Source organism: Dicentrarchus labrax, unplaced genomic scaffold, assembly GCF_905237075.1.
Source record: "Dicentrarchus labrax unplaced genomic scaffold, dlabrax2021, whole genome shotgun sequence".
NCBI classification, from domain to species: domain Eukaryota; kingdom Metazoa; phylum Chordata; class Actinopteri; family Moronidae; genus Dicentrarchus; species Dicentrarchus labrax.
In genome coordinates this window covers 7,488,114-7,500,962 of record NW_026136713.1, presented here as the reverse complement: position 1 = coordinate 7,500,962, position 12,849 = coordinate 7,488,114, and the positions used below count along the sequence as shown (strand labels likewise).

Here is a 12,849-nt window from a genome sequence, read left to right as displayed (position 1 = left end):
TGTTTTAAACGTAGCTGCAGTTCTGTAACATTTGAGACTACTTGTGGCCCGCTGATAACTGTTAAGTGTAAATTTTTTAAGTCTAGTAGCCTTGAAGCCCTTCTACAAAAGGAATGAAAGATACATGGACCTTTACACTTATTGTGATTGAAAAGGGAAAATATTTATATGTATGTATCCGTCTGGGGCCTGTACCGTGATAAATAAATAAATACGATACATCTTTGTGGTGTAAATGTGTTGAATATATCACATAAAACTGCACCGGCCTACCAACATCTCTGTTGACTACCTGGCCTTCTAGCCCAGCATGGCTAATTATATCACTGCTAATCCTCTTAGTCCAAGAAAGGCTCAGCCATGAATGCCAGCACCCCATTATTATTTTATTAATATGCACTTTCTTATCAATACATCATTATCACTATTTGCACTTTATACATTAAGTCAAGGCATTTGGCTAAAAAAAAAAAAAAACAGACGGGAAAAAATAGGAAGAATGTTTTGTTTCTTCTTAAAAAGCTGTGGTCATTTAAATAAGATCTGGTACATTAGAGAGGGGAAGTATCTACAACAGTGACATCCAACCAGACACTTCCAGGGAATCTGGCTGATTGAGACACTTCAATACCGGGTCTTCACAACCAGCCTCACCCCTTCATAAGTACTGATGTCAAACCTGGATCCTGTTTAAAAACTATAATTGTATGCTTAAAGTCTCTCTGCAGCACTGAATGTGCATCTTTTACAATTTTCAACCATTCAACCTGCCTAATGGCAACAGTTTCATTTAAAACATCAACCTTTTAATGCAGCTTGTGCCTGAATCAAACCAGCAAAGCTTGCTGTAACTGCCCACTTGTGCCTCCACGACGCAAAATGCTGGATCACCAGCGAGTGTCTTTGTGTTGTGTCACAATTCTACAAGAGTACCCATTTGGCAAATAAACTTTGAAAGCAAAACAGAATATAACTGAATACAAAATATTTCACATCATTTCTGAATGGTGGTAAGTGAAGAATTGTTGATAAACAAGTGACACAGTCATGCTCTTCAATAACAAGAACGTAAACTAAGAAGTAAAATGATCCACAAATAAACTCCAGTTCTGTTGTTTGGCTTTGAAATAATATTAATAATGATAATAATAATGACATGTGGTAAAAGGGGTAAACAAGGGGGGGATCTAAATTAAAAAGACAGTTTGGAGAATCAAACCATTTAAATTATAGCCATTTCGATTAAATGTTTATGAATTATTGGTCAAAGTACAATACAGAGCAATATGTTGCTCTCTCTATACAAAGTGGGGATTTTAGATCACATATTCTTTCATTTGGACAGAGTTCAACATCTTCATTCTTCACTGAATTGTTGAATTAGGATCAAGAGTCTGTGGCTTGGGAATGACCAGAAAGTCTGTGTTAAATCAAAAAGTCTCCCAAGTCTCCATCAAACTGTCATTTTCATAGAGAAGTCTGTCCTTCAAAATACGTTGTCTGGACATGTCGTCTCAGTCCAGCTTTAGTTTTTACTTCTCCTTCCCTTCAGCCGCTCCTCTTTTCTTTAAGCGAAGAAGACGACAAAGATGATGAAGAAGACGACAAGGACAAGAAAGATCTTGATCATCAACCAGCGGTTGGAGGAGACCGACTGGAAGTATTTGAGGATCTCTGTGTGGGCAGACTCCACGTTCAGCTGGGTGTCCTCCACGTTAGCATCAATCCTGTGAGAGAGACATGACAGGCAGTTCAGTGAGAGAGGATGACAGATGCTAATTATATTAGCTATAATCTCTACTGTCAAATCAGTCAGTTTGTGAGGCAACTGGCAAGTTATCTTGGCAAACATGATTAAATGTCTCAATATTTTAGTCTATAAAGTGAAAGATATTAATGTGAACTGAAATAATTTAATAAAGTCAATACTCAAACTCTATAAGCACTCATTTGCTCTAAATCTCCCCTTTTTTACTCAAAGTTTCCTATTGTTTCTGTATTGTTAAATTATTGCACATAAATCATTTCAAATACAACCCCCAACAAACTCAAAACTTTTCTAGTTGTTACATTTAGGTTTTTGTATGTAATAAACATACAATATAGAATGTGTTTATTAGTAGAGCTTTAGAGATCCTTGTATGTGGATGGTCTTAGCCTCAGACAGAACCAGGTTAGTTGTTTACAGTCTCTGTGCTAATCTAAGATAATCTTGCTCAAGCTTCATATTTACCACACAAACACGAGAGTAGTATCAGTCTTCTCTTCTAACTCTCAGTAGAGAGAAAGAGAGAAACTAGCATACTTCCCAAAATGACAAACTATGCCAAACTAACATCTCATCATTTCCTTAGTTTCTGAGAGATCTCTCTCTTTCACTGACTCTCCTTCTTACCTTTGGATGGTCTCCTCTTGCTCCTTGACCATGTGTGCCAGCTGCTGGAATATGGAGCCCAGTTCCACGATGGTGCTCTCAATATTCTGCATCGTGTCTGCACGGCTCTGGATGTATGAGTCCTGTAATGGCACACCCAGCAAGATCTCAAAAATGGGCCACGTTGACCTATTTGGTCACATTTTTCAACTAAGATTTTATCCCAATGTTCCTCTAATGTTTATGGTGGAAGATTTTCTACTTATTGATACAAAGAAATAACAACACTGTGCACCAACTGACTTTAAAAATAAACAATAACTTAAATTTTTCCCAGTTTCGAGCTAGCAAATTAGATGCACACATTCCTCTTCATCTGCCCGTCTTTAACAAATATACACTAACAGTCTACCTGCTCATCAATAAGCTGGAGCTGCAAGGGATTGGTCTGAGAGTCCATATCGATAGCTACATCCCCCATACTCCTGGACTCATCCTGCATCAGGACCGAGCTCTCTAAAGAGAGACAACAAGCAAAACACACACAAACGTTCAACAAGATCAGACAGAAATCCTCAGTGATAGAGGGGGAAAAAAAACAGCGGGCACATACAGTAGCTAGTTATACCCGCTGGGAGAGTCAAACGTTCCAGGGAAATACCTTTTAAATTTGAGGTTGTATTGCCCTGGTAGTCATAGCGCTGCTCGCGAGCTGCATGCGGCTCCTGGGCCCCTTTTTTGCGGCTCCCTAAAATATTTTTTAATTTTTGCATTATAGATGACCAAATACAGTAATAATCATTCACAAGGATTTCGAGCAGTTCCCTATTACAACAGCTGTTCGAAAAAATACACTGCCAGTCCAAATGTTTCTGTACGTCTACAGCTAAAAACGTTTGTGGCTAAAGTTCAACCATTTGCTCATTGTAAACAACCTAAAAACAGTAAATATAAACTAATAGATTTATAAGAACTTTTTACTTAAAAAGTAATAAGCTTGTTTTTTCTTTGTGATGAGCAGACATTTGGCTCCACGTGTGTTCCAAAAGATGTAAATCTTTCTATTTTAATACCCGTTTCTGGAAAACACTTCAATCATAATAGTATAATCTGTACATTGTTAAAGGCAGACGCACTGGAGCATAGACAGTGCGTTGTTGTCTGTTACAGGGTCTAATTACAGCAATAATAATTAATCTAATTTTCAATTAGATAGGAGTTATTTCCAATAAAATAAAATATGACTAACCTTTTTTAACTCTCATACAAATTTGTTAGCTATATTTTAAGATATCAACATTGAGCACAATGTTTGAGATTTAACCAAAAAGGTGGAAATATAGACGGTCCATAAACATTTTACTCGCAGTGTAAATGCCTGCACAGGAAGCATGAGCACCCTGTGCTAATTTAAAGGGTCTCTGGTAAGAAGCCTGTTTAGCAAAACGTTTGAGCTGTTTATTTAACAAAACTTTAAACTGAGCAGGAGCCAGACATGTCGGATATTGCTTCAAAGCCAAAACAAAGAAACAATAAAGGTGTGTTCACTCTATTACACTTTTTGAAACTGCCAGCAGTATTTTTATGTTAGATGAAACAGGTGATGAGTGTGGCAATATTTACATAGGTTTTACAATTGATTTATAAAGGTGGATATAATTTGAGATGGCAGAGTGTGCTGCAGAATGAAACCAAATGTTATGATAGAAATCTGTGTGCGTGAGTGTGCTACATTTTTATCCATTTATTTTTAAGTTGTGATTTGAAGTCCAAACCCAGTGAAGTGTGAACACAAAATGGGGCTGAGGCTAAAAGCAAAACTCAAAAATAGAGTGAACACGCCCTTTATGAAACTAAAACAGCATGCGGTGTTTCCCTTTTGGTGCCATTACTTTAACGCGAGACCCTTGTAAAAATCACAGTGAGTAGAAGCGTGAGGCTTAGATGTGGACAGACTTACTGAAGTTGTTGGCCATCAGAGGAGAAGATGAGACAGGAGGCTGGGAGAACTGCTCTCTCCTGCTGCGCTGCTGCTTCAGGTTCTGCAGGAAAAGGGACAAATAATGGAGGAGGTTTAACATGGCTGAGAAAAACTTTTTTTCTCACATTTTAAAACTATTTTCTGCCTTTTAATGATAACGTATATTAAATGTTTCTCACCTCTGTTCTGACTTCAAGGACTGATTTGAAGTCATTGGACATTGAAGCCAGTTTAGACTGTGAACAACCAAATATACAGAAAAGTTAAGCAAAGTGCAGCTTGATTGTGTATTTGTTACAGAGAACCAATGTGTGAACGAGAACTATACAAACACTATCTGATGGCGTTATATGAGCGATCATCTTTTTTTGTTTCATATATATCTACCACGTCACGTTCAGCATGTTGTATTTTGTTTCTTTTTTTGCATTTTTCTCTTTGTTTCTTTGTATTTCCGTTTCTCGTTTTTTGTATTTGCAGAGTCACTGTTGTTGTAGCTTTTGTTCTTGCGCAATAGAGAAAAAAAAAGGGCTGGAAAAATGTGTGAGATACAAAATAACTTCCTTGGAAGAAAAAATAAATATTTGTATTCTTAAAGTTACACAATTTCCTTTTTTTTTTTTTTACTAAACATGAACAAAAGCTCAACTTGATTCAAAGGTTTAAAAAAAACTTAAAATAAAGAATATATTAAATTTAAAATGTTTGCTGAACCTTCAAAATTCATGTCCAAATTGGCAAAAAAACGATGACACTGGCCATAAAAGAAAAGTACATCAGGATTTAAAGTGCAGAATTTTATGCACTTGGACTTAATGCACACATACACTACAGCACGAATTAGCTGCTATTAAATATACCTGTAATGACACCACTATAGTGTTGGAGTGGGTTTGGATATGTCGGCCACCCGGAGCTCCGCGGGACCTCACCAAGTCCTGCAGCTGTGCTATCTGTTTGTTTAGACTGTTGATGTCCTAAAAACCGTAAACACAGGAAATGGAGATTTTATTAGACAGTAATGGGATTATAGAGAGCTGCTATTTTCATAAATAACGTACATTTTGTTTGCAAAACCACATTTCCTGGGGTGTTAACAATTCAACTCACTTGTTTAATGATGTATGTTAGCTCCTCGATCTCCACTGCCTTGTCATCAAATAGAGATTTTCTTTTTGCCACTAAAACGTCAAAGCGACAACATGGAGAATCAGCACTTTGAACTTTATCACACAAGATTTTTAGCACATTTTAAATGATGCTAAAATAAAAAAAATAACGGAACACTTACAAATAGTGAGTTTTTCCAGTTTCGCAAATGTGTTGCTCAAGTCTTTTCCAATTCTCCTACAAGGAAACAAACACATACATTTGTAGCTTTCTCTGTGATGCACATACTAAAGAAGTACTCCAACACTGGGAGAGAGGCTCATTTGCATTTAACTACAAACTAGATTATATCAGTTTTATTCTGTGCTTTGAGTCTCCCTGCTTATAGTCTTTGTACTGTGCTTTGCCAAACATGCCCCCGACCAAAGTCTCCCCCCAAATCCATATCACGCTTCTCATTTAAGACTATAAATGTGATTTCTATTAAAATACGCTCTACAAATGGAATTAAGATGTGCTTTGAAATGCAAAAAAGAGAAGAGGAGAAAGCAACACACAAAATCAACATAAAAAGAACATTCAGCAAATATTTATGAGCTATTGAAACTGAAGAACTATGAGGAACTTACTTGGCCATAACTGTGAAGTCGCTGCGCTGCCTGAGGGCGCTGAGAGCCGGTTTACTGGGCTGGACTCCATTCTGCTAGGGAAGGTCAAAAATAGAGAGTATGAATGATGTGTCAGTATGAGCACTGGTAACTTTGTGTTATAGTCCACCTGACACACGGTTATTGAGGCCAATACCAATAGTGATATTGGAGGGTTGAAAAACAATCTGGTAGCGATAAACTGGCCAATGTTTTTTTACAAACTGTGACCACAATATGGTTAAAAAATAAAAAATGAACTTATCAGTGGTCCCTTATAGATAAACTATGTAACTGAGACAATGAAATCATCTCAAAAGGTATCCTTGGCATGTCTGTACTTTCAGTATCTCTGTGATAACTAGTATCGGCCTAAAAACTGTGATAACTGACCAGCTGCCCTTTACAATATAGTAAAAACATCATTTTGAGATTATTTTGACAGATATTGTGATATGATTGACAATTAGTGTGGGAATGATCATTTTGGCATCACATATTTCATTTTCACTGAAGAAATTATTAAATCTAATTATTATTAACTCAAATTATTACTACATTTGTTTGGGTCTGTTGCCTAAATCTGGAGGTCAAGATTTGTGGGCCGGGGCAACTCTTCAGAACAACAGTACTTCTTTATAAATGTTGTTTTGTCACACATTTTATCTGTTCAGCCCCATTTATTAATTTACAGATTGGAAATCACACTTGTGCTTAACTTAACCAAAGATTCTGTGTTCTTTCTTTTCGTGACAAATGACCGCGACAGATCTGATCAGACTAACCCTCTGTGGAACCAAAATAAGAAGTAAACAAGGAACCAAAACCAAAAGTAAATAAAAATGTATCTGCGTAACAGAAACTACAGTGAAAACACACCATTGTACGTCTACATGTTGTAAAGTTGTTGTAAAGTTGGGCCAAATGCCTAATTGTACATAAAGTGACTCTGTTGTTACTGTGCTGTGATGGCAGGTGTCCTGTGCCAACATACCGGCCTGCCCTGGAGAGATTTACAGGCTGACTGGAACTCGAGGGTCCGGTCACGGCACGTCATCCTGCCGCCGGTTTTGGGTCACCAGCCCGCTGTAGACCAGGAACCACCAGGAACCACCAGGGACTGCCGGGTCCTACTCCTCTGCTGTGTGGGGGATGAACACGAAGACCTCCCGGTGTGGACACAAACTCACATCCAAGGTGGGGTATCCTTCATGGACGTATGTACACACATGTCTGCAGTAACGGGGGAAAAAAAGACGTGTTAGATCCACATAAAGAGCTCATAGGCTGACAACGTGACAGCTGACTGATCACAAACACTCAGTCTGATCAGTTAGGTCGGACAGTCCCGGTACCGTTAGCTAACAGCGCGGTTCTCCGACACAAACACCACCGACTCGACCGCGACAACCGGGCGACAAACAGCACAAAGTAACTAACAAATAAATCCACAGCTATATATACATATCATTAGGTAACAATGATTATCTCAAGTCTGGACCAGCTGTGTGTGTACAGGCCGCCCATCGCGACACAGCTGATCACGGCCTGACCGGCTAACCACAGGCTAACGGTAGCTACACCGAGCTAACCGGGCTTTTCACACCGTCTCTCCGGTTCTACCGAGGTCAAATTCGACCTCGACTAACCATGTGTGGTCTGACTTCATTTAAAAGACACAAATCGATCGGTTCCCGCTCACCTGAGGCGATATCACAGCATATTCGGAGAGCCCTCGATGTTTCTGGTGAAAACTAATCAACCCAGGAGTTAAAGTTCCGATCCGGGTCATTTCCGGCACTGACGTCACTGCCACGTCTACTTTAGCGTGGCGGAAAATCCCTGCAGGCTCCGCCCACCGCCACCAGGGGTCGCCACAGCCCCCGTTTACAGTGCGACTGCCCTCACACAGTACAGGATGCTATAGTAATGGTAATAAAGACATGGTTTTAGTTGAGTTGAACAGCTACAGAGTGAATTCTTCAACTTATTTCCACTGTGGTTCTTGATATAAAGGGAGTAAGTGCAATACACTTGATTACTATTATGTTATTCTTTAATTATTCAAGCATTCCTTGTAATTATCTATAACTTCTGCGAGCCACAATCTTAAACTCATTACTATTTAATTTCTGTCACTGTGGAATATGTTTACATTTACTTTGTATATAGGCTGTTATTATCTTATTATATCTCTCAGGCTCTTATTATATTTCTATTTCCATTTTTATTTTTATCCTTACTTTTATTTATGTATACACATATACATACCTTTCTATTCTGTATATTGTAATATAAGTATTATTTCTATAACAACTGTAACAAACTAATTTCCCCCCCGGGATCAATAAAGTATTTCTGATTCTGATTCTGAAGATACAGGAGTTGAGCAGACAAGGTGAAATCCTAATGAATAAATAAATAAATAAAATCACTCAAAACAGCAAAACTAAAATTTAAGATTCCCATTAACCACAAATTGGCCTTCTTAAAGTTATGATGGTGGGCCATCTTATTTTATATCCTAGAACCTATGGTCACATTAATCAGCAATAGGTCCCCAAGTGCAAAAATAAGTGTGCATTATGTACAATTATATAACCTTGTGTGTGTGGTAATTTGGTTAATATCTGGAGCATTTGCCGACTTTGCCATGTTCCCATGTTGATATTAGACCTCTGGCAAGCACAAGTTAGCAACACTAGAAGTTGTAGCAACATTGTTTAAGTACGTCATCCAGCTTCTTTCCTCGCCCTCAAACATTTATCTCTAAATAGAAATCTTCTGTCGTCTTCAGAGTTAAATGGGAGGTAAAACGTCTTCTAGAGGATGTAGAATCAGGATCAAATTGATTTATTTGTGTATATATACAAAGAATTTCACTTTTCAGGAGTTCTCTATATACACATTACGTAACACATGAAGATTTACCATTGATTTAGTTTCCAAACAAAAAATGGCCACATCACTGCTGTCGTGTTTCATTTGAATTAAGATATAAATCAGAACAAATAGTTTATTATATTGTGAAATGATGTGAGAGTTATGTTGTGTAATATGAACCCTGCTTAATCATAATATTGATCAGATAAAAATGAACCTGATCCGTCATTAGTGATTTGTAGGTGAAGTGAACCTGTAAGTCAGAAGGTGGAGGAATGAACAGACAGACAGACGGAGGACGTGATTGGCTGCTGTCTCAGGTGAGTCGATCTGCAGGTATGGTGTATGGTATGGACCGAGAGATAACATCCAGCAGGCTCTCTGATCTCCTCTCACTCCTACTGGTACCCGCATCCTCCGCCTGACAGGACTGAGCACGCCCAGACCACAACTATGCCCTCACCTACTTATCTGCCAGACCCCCAACCACAAAAAAACCCCAGCCCTCCACCCCTCCCCCATACCTGGCACCACCCCTCACCCCTCATGTCATCTGCGCTCCCTGTTCACCTTTTATACCTCACTATAATCCACGTAATGTATCTCCTTCCTCTGAAACACTCCCCTTCGCACTCTCACACATTATTTGATGTTTTAATCTGTTTTTGCTGAACACATCTTCATCAGGAGAGAAGAAGGTAGTTTCTCTTTCAAGATCTCCATTTTCTTTTTGATTTTATCTTCTTTGTTCTGTGAATTACATTAAATTATTAAATTATATCTAATTTTATTGTATTCTTATATATTGTTGGTATTTTAGCCGAGTCCACAGTCTGGCTCTCACGTTAGATATATCAGGTGGTTGGTCGGTCCATTACACTGGTCCAGACTAAATATCTCAACAATTATTGGATGGATTGAACAATGGGTTTTGTACAGACATTCGTGCTGCCCAGAGGATGAATCTTTCTGATATTAATGATCCCCTGAGGTTGATGTTTGTAGATTTCAGTGAAATATCTTAACAACTACTTTGGTTCAGACATTCACTGCCCTCAGGATGAATTTTAACAACTTTATTATCCTGGTGCCGCCATCAGGACAAAATATTTATTTATTTACTAATGACATTCCCATCAGCCTCGGCTGCACTTCGTGTTAAGTGTTAATTAGCAAATGTTAGCATGCTAACATGCTAAACTAAGATTATGAACTTTATACCTGTTAAAGCATTTAGCTCATTGTGCATTAGTACGCAGCAGCTACATGTGGAATGGCTTTAGACTCGTTAATAATTAGTTTTAGGTCATGTAGCAGTATATGTTAGTGTTTTTTTTTATATTCTGAATTATTACACTTATATTATAAACACAGTGCAACCAACTGGACACAACAACTACAGTCATGCTAATAGAGAAAAACATTTGAATTTGGCTGTAATGTTCACACTAGATTCTCAACCCGTTGACATTGCAGACCCAGTTTCTCATGTAGCAACAAGAACTGTAAATCTTTTATCGAGGTTGATGTCCTTCAGTGGACTGAGACAGACGAGGCCTGTGGATCCATGTTTCTGTTGGAGATAACGCTGTTTGTTTGGTCTGTAAAATAAAATAAAAGGTTCTTTGTATTCATAAGAGACATTAAAAAACACTCACTTTCCTGTCAGTTTAACAGAATCCAGCAAACACACATGACTCTTTTTTACACTGCACATATTGAACTAAATCTCTCTCTTTCTCTCTCAGTCGTTAATCTCTGTCTCTGTGTGTCTCTCTCTCTCTCTCTCTCTCTCTCTCTCTCTCTCTCACACACACACACACACACACACACACAACACACACACACACACACACACACACACACACAGGAGTGCTGATACCATCTAACAAAACACACTTACAGGCCAGATAGCGTCCAGTACCTGCTTCAACACAGCTGCTGCTACAAAAGCAGGGAGGAAACCATGGCTGGAGTTATTAGAAAAACACGACTCTGAATGCAGAGAAAGCAAGGTGGAAAAATACAGGAAGTCCTGATACAAGTGCAAAGACTGAGAGAGACAGGGGGTGATGGATGAAGTGAGGGATGCAGTAAGCTACTGGTTGAAAATACACATAAGAAGTGAAAATGTACAGAGAAACAACCGAAGAGCTACACGTACGTGTGAGCAATTACAGCGTTTCTGCCTCTCCATTATTCACTGACGATGACGATGACGCAGTTTTGGGGGTTTCTGACGAGTGCAGAGCTTTGAGAAAGCAGATTTTGGAACATCTTCTCTGTATTGAGATGACTCACTCTGCCCTTTTCTCTCTGTCTCTCTCTCTCTCTCTCTGTCTCCCTAATCTTGCAGCTATATTTAGTACTGGCATAATGCCCTTCCAGACAGATAAGTTGGCAACAGAATTTAGCTCCTCTCCTCTTCCATCCTCTCCTCTCTCCTTCACACTTTGTAGAGAGTGATGATGGCCATCGATAATACTGTCATGCAAGCTTATCAATTTACAGCCAGTAACTGTGATATGATCATTAACTTATTACCATTCTTTTGGTCTAAAGTCTGCTCTGTAATGTGAGGAGATAATTGGGGAACAAATCTGGACTCGACATCATATTGCCAACAGCTTTCATCATCCTCATCATCATCATCATCATCATCATCATCATCACATTATAAAAGGCATAGTGCTCAGCAGTACCAGTGCAGACAGGTACTGTATGTGCACACAATACACAGACAGTATCTCCTCTCTCAGGCTCCCTCATTTGAAAACAACACAAAAATACAAACTGTACTTTTGTTGAACAGCATCCACTGTGGCCTCAGCTGACAGACTGGGGTAAACATACTGGAACAGTAGCACAGGTAGAGAAGGGTCATCAGCTCAGTTACACTTTTAATGCTTTTAGATATTTCTATTCAATGTTTTACTCATAATAATATATAATAATGTAATGTTTTTGAGTTAAAATATCTTAATTTGGAGGCTTTTCTAAGCATGTCTTTGCCTTAACCCAACCCTTAAAGTCTCCATCTCACCCTTTTGCCACCCCACGAATATTTCTCTAGATCCGCCCCTGTATCAAACTGAGCAAGGGTCCTTTTTTTTTACTGTATTCAACTTTTAATAAGTAAAAGGAACAATTGGTTATTTTGTCTTTTTAAAAAAAAAAAAGTGTATTCTCATTTTAAGTAAAATAAGTAATACAATATAGTACAGCTAGTTTAATCCACAGGGAAGCATTATAATGCATGTGTGAGTGATGATAGTGGTATTGTTATTGATAATGGCTGGATGTTCTGTTTTATGTAATTCTGATTCTTACTGTATATCATTTTATGTGAGTTGGTTTTTAGCCCTTGGTTTACATGACTTAAACTTGTTCTCTCCTAATGGAGCACAGGACTTTCACAACTCTCCTCCATTGCCTCTGGTCCTGGGCTGCCCTCGCCACCTCTGTCCAAGTGTACTTTAGTTCTTTTGCCTCCGTGTCTTCTGACCTCCTCCAGCTGTTTCTGGGTTTTCCTCCTTTTTTGTCCCCTTGTGAATTCCATGTTCAAGTCTGTCTGGTTTTGTTTGGGTGTGTGCAATCTAACCCACTTCCTTCTCCTCATCTTGGTGTCTGGTTTGTATTGATTGGATTTCTCCACGATTCAGAACTGTAAAGCTGCACTGATTTAAAACTGGCGCTGAATATCTTGAGTTTGGTGTTAACATATTTCCTTTGAGTTGCAGATGGGTGTAGTTGTAGATTTGTCTTTGTTTCCCTTTATTAGACAGGACAGCTTGAAGGATGGACAGCAAAGGGGGGAGAGAGAGGGGGGATGACATGCAGCAAAGGACCACAGG

The 12,849-nt window shown here is 38.7% G+C and overlaps 1 protein-coding gene and 1 long non-coding RNA gene across 5 annotated transcripts; both read right to left on the bottom strand.

Moving 5' to 3' along the window:
- Positions 1–365: 365 nt before the first annotated feature.
- On the bottom strand, positions 366–7,926 carry stx5a (syntaxin 5A). Of its 4 annotated transcripts, none has more exons than XM_051420484.1 (12): positions 7,815–7,926; positions 7,107–7,345; positions 6,095–6,165; positions 5,647–5,702; positions 5,466–5,536; positions 5,216–5,332; positions 4,535–4,591; positions 4,335–4,416; positions 3,036–3,122; positions 2,787–2,890; positions 2,396–2,517; positions 366–1,727 (listed from the first exon to the last, which is right to left on the bottom strand). In XM_051420484.1, the coding sequence occupies exons 2-12, from the start codon at positions 7,167–7,169 to the stop codon at positions 1,568–1,570; spliced, it is 990 nt and encodes a 329-aa protein (XP_051276444.1). In that variant the 5' UTR covers positions 7,170–7,345; positions 7,815–7,926; the 3' UTR covers positions 366–1,567. The 4 variants fall into 4 exon arrangements, with proteins under 4 accessions (XP_051276444.1, XP_051276443.1, XP_051276445.1 ...); XM_051420483.1 differs by having other exon boundaries at positions 6,095–6,168; positions 7,815–7,902; XM_051420485.1 differs by lacking the exon at positions 3,036–3,122 and having other exon boundaries at positions 6,095–6,168; positions 7,815–7,902.
- Positions 7,927–7,950: 24 nt separating this feature from the next.
- LOC127374844 (uncharacterized) lies at positions 7,951–11,100 on the bottom strand. Its single transcript, XR_007887280.1, has 3 exons — positions 10,899–11,100; positions 10,457–10,596; positions 7,951–8,033 (listed from the first exon to the last, which is right to left on the bottom strand). It is a non-coding gene; the product is annotated as an uncharacterized LOC127374844 (long non-coding RNA).
- Between the last annotated feature and the right edge of the window lie 1,749 nt (positions 11,101–12,849).